General features: G+C 32.7%; 1 protein-coding gene across 1 annotated transcript; it reads left to right on the top strand.

Moving 5' to 3' along the window:
• Positions 1 to 4606: 4606 nt before the first annotated feature.
• On the top strand, positions 4607 to 5566 carry LOC139489951 (uncharacterized). The gene has a single exon (XM_071276801.1). The coding sequence runs from the start codon at positions 4607 to 4609 to the stop codon at positions 5564 to 5566; it is 960 nt and encodes a 319-aa protein (XP_071132902.1).
• Positions 5567 to 15712: the final 10146 nt, after the last annotated feature.

Raw genomic sequence — 15712 nt, 5'->3', positions numbered from 1 at the left:
CTTCGGACCCAAGTACATGGTTGGAACTTTCAGTGTACAATGCATTAAGTTCTGCTTTGAAAAGAATCACAGAACTGAGTCTATGTACCATGTTATATAAAAGGTTAAGTGGTTGTTATGACCTAGTCCTTAATTGAGATCCTTGTTAGATATTCCTGGCCATATGTTTTCCTATTTGTCATATGAAGAATTGTTTTAATTTTTTATGTTCGTACGGGAAACAAGGAACATTATTCTCATACAAAAAATTAAGATAATTCTAAAAACACATTCATAAAAAAAAATGGAATTTATTACAAAAGGATAATCATAAGATATACTTGAATTGTCCTGGACCTCACTTCTGAGATAGGTATATGTTAATGGAATCCTTCTCTGAATACGGGACAAACATGTTAGTAGTGGTAGACCCCAATGTCCAATGATCTTCAATTTATACCGAATATTGACTGTCAAAAACAAATGCTAACATTCCAATTTTCAATAACAGTTAACAGCAAATACATTATCACAATAACAGATAACAAAAGAACTAAAAGCCCAATAACAGCTAACAATGAATAAAACAATAACAGCTAACAGCAGATATATTTTCAAAATAACAGATAACAAAGAATTAAATTCCCCCATAACAGCATAACAGTTAAACCCCTTGCCCCCCCCCCATAGTTGGCTTGATACTGGCACTCTTCTCGGTAAAGTGGTTTGCTCGATACAGTTCCTTTCGGGGTACTTGGTATACTGGCACTCATCGATAAATATTGTCCGGCTAAGAAGTTGGTCTGCTGTTTGAAAAAAAACCCACTGAACTGAAATCGTTTCAGCAAATAAAATAAATCCAAAAGACAAACAGCAGTATACATGCAACAACCAACATAGAACACTAAAGAGTGATAAAGACGAACCCCTTAAAAACGGTGGTGATCTCATGTGATCCGTTCTGCTCCCTATGTGACACCCGTTATGTTGCTCGTGTAAGTATGTCTAATTATGTAGGTCACATTCTTACATAAGGAGGGTGGGATTGTAGTTACGACGATCGAAACGTATCAATCGTCATCTGTAGATTATACATTTCGTAATTGCCAACCGACTCGTGAACATCCGTTGTGTTGCTCATGTAAATACAAACCAGGTGATAAGTCTTATTCGGTAGGTCGCATTGGGGCCGGCCGCGCTGGGGAAAAAGGGACGGGGTTGTTGTTACGACTATTATAACATAACCGTCGTTATTCGGACCGGTGATAACTTTGATCATTCGTATTGCGACATTTGTCTGACAAGAAGCGACAAGAAGCGTCGAGAAGCGATAAGAAGAATAACTCAGCGACAAGAGGACTATAAACAGTCAGGATTCTAATTTGTCAAAATTATCTCCCCATTACGCCAGTTTATTTTCACAATCGTAGAAATGGAAGCCATTGTAGCGATGTCGCGCTGCCAATTTTGCTCTTGAAAATCGATAAATTTATCCACATATATATAGAACCATTACGATCCTTATATGTCAGTTGTATTTTAAAAGACAAATGTATCTTCTGGCTAATTATGAGCATCAGTTAATGATCTTGTCTGCATTGATTCAACTGAAAACTATTGTCTGATCGGTTGTCAGGTGGAATTTTCGATAATTCATAAACACTAAAAAAAATCTAATAAAATATTTAGTGGAAGGGCAGACTAGATTTTTTTACTGGTTGAAGACTATAAAACCTAGTTATCACATTCAAAAAATATATTTTTTCGAAGATATGCATTTTCATCATCCAACTTGAAAGACTGTCGTCAAGTACTTTTAGTAAAAAAAATATCTATTCGAACACATCTACTCTGTTTTTGTGATTCATTAGATAGGTATTTCACTTGACCCATATATTTCATCTTTTAGTACTGTGATTTTTTTATGTTATAAAGTCAACCTGTAGCTTTGATATATAAAAATGATAGAATTTGAAGCGAGATGATGTATCAAATATTCTTGCCTTGTACGATTTCAAGACAAAATATTCAACTCAAACACGCCCTAACATAAAAAGGTGCACTCGATTTTCTCTTTTCGATACAATTTTTACCCATTTTTTTGGATTTTTTTCTTGAGTTGCATAATGGAAGGGCAGACACGAAAATTGCTGAACTAATAGAGTGATATGCTGTCCGTCCGTGGTAATTTAAAAAAATCGGAGGTTATGCATTTTCTACATCCAACTTGATAGATACCCATGTCGTCGACTTTTAATATCTAATTGCTCCGCTTGATTATGTAATAGAGATAAATTGAAAACTTGCAAAACTTTTAAAAATTGTGTTACTATAGTAAACATTACAGTAAGCATTTATCGCCTTCTCTAACAAAGAGCTTCGATTCTTTTGTTCTATTTCAACCGTGTTTCCGCCTGTTAAGCGACAAGAAAACTTAAAATAATTCTTTTTAAACTTACTTATTCCAAATAAATGCATTAAAAATACATGCATTGACATTATTTTGTTTATATATATACCGGGGCAGTAATAAAGTGATTTTCATTTTTCTTTTATATTTTATATTGATAGATGAAGAAATTAAACATCTGTAAAGAAGAAAGGGATTATCTAGTTTTTATCAATTATTATAATCATAATTTATATAATTAATCAATTTCGGCTTTCGAAAAAACAGATCTTGTGAAACTCAGCTTTTGGAAATTTGTAGATGATGTCACTAAAAATATGGAAAACTCAAAACAAACAGATGTACTTATAATGGACTTCTCCAAAGCTTTTGATAAAGTCAGCCATAACTTGTTAACACACAAATTAAATTACTATGGGATACAGAGGAAAACAAATGCATGGGTACAGGGCTTCTTATTATGTCGTACTCAAGCAGTTATCCTAGAGGGTGAGACTTCAGGCTTTGTCCCTGTAAAGTCCGGAGTGCCTCAAGGATCTATTCTGCATGGCCAAGTCTGTTTTTATTTTACATTAACGACATACCAGTTGGGCTAAATTCCACCATACGCCTATTTGCAAACGACACCATTGCATATCTGGTTATAAAATCAAACAGTGATTGTAAAACCCTTCAAAATGACCTCAACACACTAGGCATTTGGGAAAATACATGGAAAATGGCTTTCCATCCTGAAACGTGTAATGTCATGGCCATCAGCCGAAATAAAAATCCGTTCGTATATAATTACACTTTACATGGCCACATTCTTGAACATGTTGATAAGGCAAAATACCTAGGTGTGACAATTCAATCAAACTTAAAATGGCACAGTCACATAAACAACATCTGCGATAAAGCCTACAGCACACTAGGTTTTCTTCGAAGGAATCTTAACATCAGTTCCACCTCAGTAAAGGAACAGGCATATAAATCCTTAGTAAGACCATCACTAGAATATGCCTGTTCAGTTTGGGATCCTTACTTTACTGAGGATATTAACAAAATCGAAAAAGTACAAAGAAGGGCTGCTAGATATGTCACTAACCGACACAGAAACACCTCAAGCGTTAGTGACATGATAGATCATTTAAAATGGAGAGACCTCGCACATAGAAGAACAGAAGCACGCTTGGTCATGCTCTATAAAATCACATACTTATAGTATCATCCCATTGCAATCACAAAAAACAGACAGACTAATTCAACCACTCAGACAGTCCAGGAACATGCACACACTATCATACCAAATTCCATCCTGCAGAACACAAATAAGACAACAATCATTCTTTCCACGCACAATTAAAATCTGGAACAGCCTTCCCCTGAGTATTGTGATGAGCGACTCTATAGAGTCGTTCAAAGTAGCCGTCTCCACCTACACCTACAGTCAGTAAATTCATCATGTGTAAATAGTTTTATCTTAGTATTTAAAAATAATAAATTAAAAATATGCACTACCACTATGTAAAAAAAAAATTGTTGTTGTTTTTTTGTTGTTTAGTATCACAAATTTGTTATATTTCACTGTATATATGGCTTCACAAAGCAATGCGCAGTACAAGTGACGTAAACTTCAACGTGTTGAAGGCGGTCATTATATAGCAGAAGTAGAAGTAGAAGTAGAAATAAAGAATATGTTTAAGATAATGTATGTACGTTGGTTTTTTTTAGCAAAGTCGTTGTATGAAAAAATAAAATCACTAAAATACCAAAATCTGACTGAAACATCAAATGAGAAGATGGTAATAACTTAAAAAGAACCAACTTGTGCCTAAAACATTTGTCTTTTTTTTTTAACAAAAAAATATGTGTAGGAGGATTTATACCTATTCCTATAGTCAATTGTGAGTTGGAGTACTTAAATAGTATAAACTATATTCATTATACGTAATTTAAAGCAAAAACGAGATATCAGTGGATAGTTTTGTATATATATAAGAATGGATCCTATGAGTAGAGAATCGGCGGAGCAGCACGTCGAAGAGGCAATGACTCCAATAGTGAAGAAGGTATCCGTTTCAGCCGATATTCACGAAGAAAGACCGTCCCGTGAGTAATTTTAATGACTCTATTATTGGAAGTACACCAGATTTCAAATCCAAGAAAAAAGTAGGAAAACGGCGACTCTCAAATGAAAACAATAGCCGAGACGTGAAAAACCAGCGTAGTAATACAATGAATGATAAAGTGTATATAATAGAAGGCGATAACACAAAGTCAGTGACAAGTGAACTCATTTCAAGTAAAAGTCCCGAGGATAAAGATCTTAAGGCCATGGTGTTTGATCTAACGGTCAGCATGAACTCGTTCTGTGATAAAATGACGACACGGATCGATAACATTGAAACAAGTATAACAAAGAAAATCAGCGACATGATTAACAAGAAAGTCGATACCGCTATCCGAAAGCTGAAAAACGAAGTTCAAAAAGATATTAACAAAATAAGTGAAAAAGTAGACGATAACATCATAACTTTAAAGGACAACCTTAAGGGGGAAATAGAGATTTTGCGCAAAAAAGTGACGACTGCTACAAACACTATAACACAATTGCCAAAGAAAACAGCTGAAATGCAAAATAGAACAGATACGCGTTTAAATGCTATTATTCGAAATTTACCGGAAACAAGGGGTGAAAATATCATAAGTAAAGTCAACGGCTTAATAAAAGATGGTCTTATACTCAAAGACGTTAAAATAAAATCAGCAGAACGCAAAATAAGCAGACGGGACAACGTTCCGGGCATCGTGTTGATCGCATTCCATTCGAGTGATGATAAAAGAAAAGCAATGGAAGAAAAACGAAAACTTAAGGATAGCAGAAACTTCAAAAACATTTTCATCGAACATGATCTACCCAAGTCTCAGCGAATGATGAATTCAAATCTGAGGAACATTGTTCGAACAATTGGGAAACACCAACTTGAACTGAGGGGCTCTAGAGTACAAGTTAAAACAGCAGAAAATATACGGAAACAGAGTGACTACAGTAATGGAAGTCAGCGGCACCACGAACGACAATATGAAAACCGGTCAGAACGAGATAATTATAATAGAGAGTCAGATGAATATTTTCAACGCCGTCCTCGCGGGAACTATCAAAACAGAGGCTATAACCGAAATGGAAAATATTAGTGTCGATGTGGATTTTGGAACGTCAGAGGCTGGAACAACGTAGACAATAACCCAGATAAACATTTAATACGTGCCACTTGCGTGCAAGGAGAAGATTTTGATTTGATTGGAATTGCGGAAACCAATCTTAAAGGAGACAATACTATTAACCTAGTGGGATATACATGGTTTGGTCACAATAGGACTGAAATACATAAGCGGGCATTAAATGGCTCAGGAGGCGTAGGCTTTTTAGTGAAGAATGATCTTCTCTCCTTTTATGATATATGCGTTCTTGATAGATCAGTTGAAGGTGTGATGTGGATAAATATAACCGACAAAGGTGGAAAATTTATGTTTAATGCATGTGTTTGCTATTTACCACCTGTAGATTCTACCCGTAATGTTGACGCCCAAGACTTTTATGACACTGTTCTTAGTCAGATTCATACATATGGAAAAACAGGTTTGTTTTTTATGTGCGGAGACCTGAACAGCAGATGTGCAGATATGGAAGACTTTATTCCTGGGGTTGATGATATTATAGAGCGTGACGTCATTGATTACGTTTCAAATGCATACGGAGAAATTTTATGTGATTTCTTGATAAATTCCAACTGTTGTATCTTAAACGGAAGAAATACCAAACGTAATAATTATACATATGTGTCGACACGCGGTTCATCCGTTGTAGACTATTGTATTGTGCCATATGAACACGTATGTCGATTTACCGATTTTGAGGTTTCTACGATGTCTGAGCTCATGCAAAACTACAATTTGTTTGACTCAGTTGACCAATGTGTTTCAAAACCCGACCATTCTCTTCTAGCGTGGAATATGTGTTCGGATAAATTGACAAAGTCTCATGATGAAAACAAAAGTAAAGAAACAGAAGTGAAAAAGTTCGATTTTTCTAACATCCCAAGCTCTTTTTTGGATAATCGGTTACGAGATATTGAGGATTTAATTCTACAGTTGGATATGAACATGGTGAATCAGGATGGCATCAATAAATTGTATGGAAATTTTGTAGATATACTAAAAAACGAAATGAACGATTGCCTAGACTACAAAACTGTCAAACTACAAGATGGACAAAGTAATAAAAAGAGGCGCACAAAGAAACCTTGGTGGTCCGATCAACTTACTGTGCTTTGGAACAAAGCCTGTGAAGCGGAGAAAGACATGCTTAAATGTAAGATTACTTCGAAAAAACGCCAGTTTAGAAGTGTGTTCATTATGAAAAGGAAAAACTTTGACAGAGAAGCACAACGTGCAAAACGACACTATTGGAGAAATAAAGTATTGAGAATTGATGAACTGGAAAGTGGTAACCAACGCGAATTCTGGAAAGAAATTGGACGAATCGGCGTTGGACAAGAACGACGTAAACTTATCCCAATGGAAGTACAATTACAGAATGGAGAAATCACGAATGATAAAGACAGTGTTCTATCAGAATGGAAAAATGCGTTTTATGATTTACTAAATGCAAACGATGACAGTAATACACCGGAAACATCAATAGACTCGCAACGTATTCATGAGCCTGATATCGAGTGTAGAGGATTACATGAACTAAATGATTGTGTATTACTGTCATCGTCACCTGAAATAAGTATCGATGAAGTGCAGCGATCAGTCCGTAGCTTGAAAATGAACAAAGCAGTCGGTGTGGATGAAATACCAGCTGAACTTTTTAAAAATGTCACCGTGATACCGTTATTGCATAAACTATTCAACAAATGTTTTTTCACGGGAATAATTCCAGAGATTTGGGCTAAAGGAATTATACACCCTATTCCAAAATCGTCTACAGGAAATGGGCGTGATCCGATGAATTACAGAGGGATTACGTTGGTTCCTGTATGTTATAAGATTTATTGTCATGTGTTAAATAATAGACTGAATGCATGGGAATCCGAGAATAACATTTTATGTGATGTTCAGAACGGTTTCAGGAAAGGACGGAGCACTATTGATCATGTTACCTCGCTCACATCAATTATAGAAACCAGAAAGTGTAATCGATTATCAACATTTGTTGCATTTATAGACTTCCGCAAAGCATATGATTGTATTGATCGTACCATTTTATTTCGGAAACTTCAAAGTATTTGTATTCAAGGGAATATATATATAACGCTATTCAGTCCTTGTATAAAAGTGTAGAATGCTGTGTTAGGATAAATGGCTGCAAAACAGACTGGTTTAATGTGAGTTGTGGCCTAAAACAGGGCTGTTTATTATCGCCATTACTCTTCAATTTTTACATTAATGACCTTGCGACACATTTAACATCTTTAAATTTAGGAGTTGATATTGGAGGTGAAAAAATTTCGGTGTTATTATATGCTGACGACCTAGTGTTATTTGCCAACTCTGAAAACGAACTGCAAACGTTATTGGATTCAATGAATATATGGTGCGTCAACAATAATATGACAGTGAATGGTAACAAGTCAAATGTCTTACATTTCCGTCCGAATTCTTCACCAAGATCTGCAGCAAATTTTAAATGTGGAAATATAACTTTGAAAACAGTCGATAAGTATACATATCTTGGACTCGTATTAACAGAACATTTGGACTACCAGATCATGGTTAAACATGTTGCAGCTGCCGCAAACAGAGCTTTAGGACTTTTCGAAACATAAATCGTTTGGAGGTTTTCCGTTTCGAACATTTTCTAAACTATACGATTCAACAGTTTGGAGCACTATCAGCTATGGAGCAGCAGTATGGGGAGATAAAAACTTTTCCTGTGTAAACGCGGTTCAGAATAAAGCGATTCGCTTTTTTATGGGTGTTGGACGATATACGCCAAACACGGCGATAATCGGTGACTCGGGATGGATACCAGCTAATATAAAACAATGGAACAGTGTCAGTAACCAGTGGTGTAGGCTAAAAAAACATGGACCGTAATAGACTTAACTACAAAAATTTTAAGTGGTCAGAAGTTTGTAGCTTGAACGGACGTAAATGTAAAAACTGGAACTATAGAATCCGTAAACAATTTGTATTAGCAGACATGATGATCCTGTATAACGCCGAAAATGTGGATAAAGCCTTGGTTAAGAATGTACTGTATGACAAACTTTTATCTCAATTGTACGATGAATGGTCAAACAATCTCAATAAAACTGTATCTCAAAAGAATGGAAACGGTGGAAATAAGTTGAGGACATATAGAACTTTTAAAACGTCATTACACACCGAGGAATACATGTACAAAGTTATAGTTCCATCACATAGAAGAGCATACGCGCAGTTTCGATGTGGTGTTGCACCGATCCGCCTAGAGACTGGACGATTTGAGAGGCTACCCGTGCAACAACGGACTTGCGAAACTTGTAAAAACATTGTTGAAACTGAGGAACATGTCTTGTTAGAGTGTCCGTTGTACGATGATCTGCGAAATGAACTTTTTAAAATTATTCTGTCAGAACACTCAAACTTTTTAAATTTTTCCAACCTGGATAAATTGTCTATTGTTCTAGCCAGTAACTGTGATAGTATTATTATTTATAGTGCCAAAATCTGCAAATTTATTTTAGATAGAAGACGTCGATTTTTATATCGTTAAACTTTTTTTTCCTTTTTTTTAAATGTAAATATAAATATTTTAAGGAAATTTTTAATCTAGCTGTACAGTGATATTTATAATTATTAATTTTCAATATATATACATATATATATTTTAATCCCGTCTCTCATAATTCTTTTTAGAATGGCATTAATATTTTATATTATTGTATGTATTCGTGTATTATGTTATGTATTGTAATATTAATGGTGAGACGTAAATAAACTATTTGTATTGTATTGTATTGTATTGTGTATAGACAAAAAATCAAATGAGAAAAGGGGTGCGCGTGGCCTTTGTTTTAATTGCTACAACAACATCCAATTAACACCTTAAAATTTAGCTTTGTACACACGTCTGATTATACAATTATACGCCCCAGAATATAAAAATAATAATAATAATAATTTATTTTATTCAAGTGTCACATACTTGTCTACAGATTTTTATACAAGACAAGACAAGACAATTTTATTCTTTAAAACCACTGTATACACATTGGTACAAAGAATGAAATAATAATACATAGTATACAAAATAAAGTGTGCACATGACAAGATAGGAATGTTACAATTACTATTTATATAAATATATATATATATATACAAGAAGTCATTATAATAGAAAAACAAATAGACAAAGGCTAACCAGGAAGACCTGCTACTGAATTTATAACCTTTATAAATTTGCATATATGTTTAACTTATTTCTATGTGTTGTTTGGAATAATTTACAAAATTTAATTATATTTACTCTGTTAAAATAACAGTTATCCAAAAATATGGCAAGCCGTTCTCGTCAAAACTATGTTTAAACCATTTTTCGAAAATTTACACACTGAGAATAACAACAAAGCACACTGAGATTTAAAAACTTCAAAACGCACACTGAGAATTGAAAATTACACACTGAGAATTGAAAATTACACACTGAGAATTAAAAATTACACACTGAGAATTAAAAATTACACACTGAGATTTCATAAAGACGCACTGAGATTACAAAAATGAAAAACGCACACTGAGAATTGAAAATTACACACTGAGAATTGAAAATTACACACTGAGATTTCAAAAAGACACACTGAGAATAAATTAACTGAAAACACACACTGAGAATTCGAAATTACACACTGAGAATTTAAAATTACACACTGAGAATTTAAAATTACACACTGAGATTTGTGCGCACTTTTTATGCGCACATATCTAATTAGCATACTTAATCTGAATCTATTACAAGCTTAAAACAACAAGGGGACAGAACTCGTTAGTCCTTCGATTTGGTTCCAAATTATTAATAAAAAAACTTTAGAAATACAAGAACAAGAAAAATACCCACTTACTCTTATTACAAAATATAACCAAATGGTGAAACACTTTATTAAAATTATAAGAAAACATTGAAACAATCTGCAAAAGAATGCAATGAAATTTTTACTCAAGTGTCTATTATAATAGCATATAAACGTAACACAAATATACAAGATTAACTAGCGAAGTTTTACCATGGGAAACAGTTGGAAGACTTTTGAAAAGGGACCCACGGTTTTAAGTAAAAAAATCATCCCGATACACTGGTAGTAATGATCTGAATTATAGGCAATAAACTTATGAATATGAGCGATGCTAAGTCTTGAAATTTATTACGAATGTTGGTTGAAGGAATCGCATTTCATTATAATGACAAGAGTTCTTGAGATCAAGATATTAATCTGTTGAATTATTCATCTCATGAATATTCATTAGTAATTTGCATATTAATCTCAGTGTGTATTTTTGAAATCTCAGTGTGTAATTAACAATTCTCAGTGTGTGTTTTTCAATTTATTTCATCTCAGTGTGTCTTTTTAAAATCTCAGTGTGTAATTTTCAATTCTCAGTGTGCGTTTTTCATTTTTGTAATCTCAGTGCGTCTTTATGAAATCTCAGTGTGTAATTTTTAATTCTCAGTGTGTAATTTTCAATTCTCAGTGTGTAATTTTCAATTCTCAGTGTGCGTTTTGAAGTTTTTAAATCTCAGTGTGCTTTGTTGTAATTCTCAGTGTGTAAATTTTTCGAAAAATGGTTTAAACATAGTTTTGACGAGAACGGCTTGCCATACAAAAACAGTTTTCTTGAGTCGACTAAGGATCTACAATTCAAAAGAAAGTGAAATTCATCACCTTTTTCTAGACATTGACATACATTACAATATCTCATTTCTCTATCTAAACCTATATCCATATACAGATTATATAAAATACATTGCACAAAAATGAAATAAGACAAATACCCAGCCTAGAAAGGCTTACGAGACACTTTATATACAAATATATATCTATTTAGCAAATACAAATTGAAAAACATAGTAAAATGTTAAAAATGTTTAAATATACAACCACTTTAGAATATAGCAAAGTACTCTCGACCAATGAAATTGTAGATTTTGGTGGCTCTTAACTGTGAAGAATGAATGTAAATCATGTTCTTAGTTAGGGATTATCCTACTATTTGGGTCTATTTACAGTTCAAAATAAAGAGTTTTTATAAATGAGTTACAACTGCCCGAAGCACATTTATCAGATTGAAAGAATTAATTCATCTCGGTGATTGAACCGGCCTGAAAGTTGTATTGTAAAACAAACAAAAAAAAATCTCAATAAGTTTAAGTTTACTAGTGCAGTAAAATTTGGTTTACTCCTGGTTTGCCCACTTTTAATTCTACCAATTATCTATTAGTAAAGAAAACAAAAAATACAAAAGGTTTAATGAGCATACAATTGTATAGTCTGTTCCAACTTATATAGTTATATAGTATATAGTTTGTAAGTGTTTTCTATATATTCAGGTTGGTTTTTTGTACAGAAAATTATTCCAAAATTAAATATTTTTTTCTTAATAATATAAATTCATTCAACATACATACATGTACACAACACAAAACAAACATGATATTCAGTTACAAAATTAAAGTGTCTTTATAGTTCACTAGTTTCTGAATAATTTTCATGATATAAATACATTAATCATGTTAATACGTCAAGATCTCTTTTTTTTTTTTATTGCAAACATAATTTAATAAATTTATCAATTATATTAATGCATTGCATATGGAAATATATAAAATGAGAAGAAATACAATCTTATATATAAACATCAAAAGTCACAAAACATTATATTTACAAAGTCACAATTTACAATATTTCACTAATTCACTTCATTGTTCAGTTCAAATGGAGAAGATAGGATCATCGGCTGCGTCAGAGTAATCTACCACGTTGATGAGTCTGTGTTGGTATCGGTCTTTTAGTAGTTGGAGTCTGGTGTCTATTACTCTGTATCGTTGTATTTTTTGGTGGAAGGCTCCTGCTGCATACTGGATAATGTTGCATTCTGTTAGTACCTTAAAGTTTATCTTTCTTCAGTAGCTCAATGATCTCGTAGATGTTTGGGTGGGCATGTTTGAGTCTCTTCTTAAGTTTGTTGTGCCATCATTCCTGGTGATTGTTGGTGCAGGATCCTTCTTTGTAATAGTGATTCCATAGATAGCGGTAGCTTTCAACCCAGAACTCTGTTATGTATAATGTGAATGAATTTGTAGCGGGTATGTTTTCAGCTTCTCCAATGTCTTCTTAAGTGTTTAGCCAAACATCATCAACAAGGTGGGTTGGAACAAGAAGTAGTACTGCTGCTCCTCGTATCAGATGAGTAATTTCTTCATTTTCCTTATAATAGGACTGCAGTACACATGTCTGTGCCTATTGCCAAATACACTGGTTGAAGTGAAAGAAGCAGCCTTTCACATTTACCCCTGGCCACACTGTTCGTGCTGCGTTGTTGGTTGCTGTCTCATAGTCAAAAATAGTCTGTCTAGTTGAAGTTCTAATTGGTGTTGTTACCAATCATGATTATTAATTGAAAGATTTTTATTGTTGTTGTGTTTTTTTTAAGAAAATGCTAGCTTGTTTAAATTGCGTCATATCTATAGTTTGGCTACTAAACAGTTGCATTTATATTCTAGTTGTTAGAATTAATTGGATATTTTTATATTAAATTTCAGAAAGGCGTATTTTATTTAATTAAAAAAAAATAAGTTGAAGTAAGTCAAAGATATTCAAATGAGATGTATTCTAATAAATCTTTAGTTTCATTCTTTTACTTTTTACTTTTTTTATCAGAATGTACTAATAATTAAAACTGTTTGTTGATAAATTGGAATACTAATTCATTTAAGTGCACATTATTTCCTATTTTTTTATAAATAAAAATACATTTTCCTGCCAAAGATATATATATAAAATATAGATAAGTTTTGCAGATTTTCCTTGATTTAATAGCAGAATATGATATTCTTTAAAAAAAATTACAGGTAAAATAAAAGGTAACACATATGACTATAATTCAGAAATAAACTCTAATTGTTAAAACAACAATTCCCTCTATGTTTACATGGGCGATATCTTTTTGCGCCAAAAAGTAACTCATTTGCGCCACAACTTAATTGCGCCAATACTTCTTTTGCGCCACCTAATTTTCAAAACTATAGGTATCATTTGCGCCAATGAAACAATCATCCTAATAAAATTATCCCGCTTTCTGGCTCGATACACAATACAAAGTCATCATCTTTGTTTAACAACACCAATATCATCCAAAATTCTGTGAAATTCTGCTTGACTTTTAGGTTGAGCCGGATGCAGTTTTATTCTCTCCATATACATTGACTGACGCACATATTTTAAATCTTTCTTTTCTAAATTTTCTTCTTCAATTTTGAAGAGCTCTGAATTATTTTTATTTTTGAAGGTCGCTCTGGCAACATATCGGTTGCTTTTCTTTTGCACACAGTTCTCAAAATTTGACGTTCTTATTTCTGGACTTTTGTTTCATGACATATAATCTAATTCTCCAATCAAAATAATTGTACAAGATTTATCTGTGAAGAACCTAGCACAACACGACTTAACTGTACATCTCCACCTTATTTCTCCAGTTTTCCTTAACTGTTACATCTCCACCTTATTTCTCCAGTTTTCTGTACAAATGCCTGACGGAATTTTGTGTTTTTTCAACAATGATGACCGGTTTTTCCTGTATCAGATTCTATTTTCTTGAATGGTATATCAGACACTCTTGACTCGTGAAAAAATATTCTATTACTAAACAATTTATTTTTTGGCGAGTTTTCTTAAATTTGATGAGTGTTCAATTAAATCTTAAGTGGAAATTTTAATAATAGTACATGTATGATAGGTAAAACATGTACAGGTATGATATAAGTAAAAAAATTTACAGGTGAATGTGGCGCAATTTCATTTCATTTATTGGCGCAATTAATACCATCAAAATAAAAGAGAGCGGCGCAATTAATACCTTTTCAAAACTGCAATTGGCGCAAATTGATTCTGCCCGTTTACATATACATGTAATTAAAAGTGGGCAAACCAGGATGACACCGTAAAATTTGTACATCGATTGTCATTATGAATATATTATTTACTTCAAATTACTAAAACAAATGGACAATATCAAAGCAATGCCAGAAAAACTAAAAAAAGTCTTAAAATACAAAATCACCTAAATCTTTAGCTTTCCAAAACTCTAATTACTGAATGGTTGGGAAGAATATTCCAATATTCCGAGAAAATATAAAAAAAGGAATTTGAATATATTAAAAATTTTAAAAGGCATTTCATTAGAACGTTTCCTTCACTAAGTGAAATAGTATTTGATTTAAAAACTTGGACTTTGAAATAAAATTAGTTGTAACTCAAATGTATTTAAAAAAAATTAAACTGTAAATAGAAAAGGATACTTCCTCAATAAAATATTACATGATTTTACATTCATACCCATAATCAGGAAACAACTGCATTTCCCACCTTTTCTTTGGTCTCTTTTGTCACCAAATGTCTATAAGTTAACGCACTTTTTAATATTACACAAATTAAAAAAACAGTCCTTACATCACTAAAACTAACTTATAAATGAAATGCTAAGAAATGAAGTCATACATCAATAATAAACTTTTAATTTACATTTAATGCTGACAATGGAACTAATTCTTGAATAAAAACCAATCAAAGGATCATCCGAGCCTTGAGCACTTTACAATATTCTAAGTTTGTAAGAAAATGAAAATCCCTTCCTTCATGATAAGTACTCGCTAACGCTCGTACTTGAGTACTTTACAATATTCAAAGTTTGTAAGAGAATGAAAATCCCTTTCTTCATGATAAGTACTCGCTAACGCTCGTACTTAACCATGAAGAAAGGGATTATCATTCTCTTACACATATTTTTTTTTTATAAGTTTGAATTTTTCATTATTAATTAATTCTGCATTCAACTTGACATTTATTTTCTATATAATTTTTCAGTATTAATTAATTATTCTGAAAATTTAGCTTAATCTTACCTTTTATTAATTTGTTTGAAATCCGTGATAAAAGAATTACGTTTAATGATTTGAAAGTGACTTATAGACCCAATGGGTCGGGTGTATTTCATTGTGTATGTAATATATTTGTACTTTACTGAAATGTGATTACACATGTCACTATAATAAACATTTACCTACTTACTTACTTACAT

This window comes from Mytilus edulis, chromosome 9, assembly GCF_963676685.1.
Source record: "Mytilus edulis chromosome 9, xbMytEdul2.2, whole genome shotgun sequence".
Taxonomy (NCBI): Eukaryota; Metazoa; Mollusca; class Bivalvia; order Mytilida; family Mytilidae; genus Mytilus; species Mytilus edulis.
The sequence above is the reverse complement of the archived record's forward strand: the minus strand, read 5'-3'. Positions and strand labels throughout refer to the sequence as shown.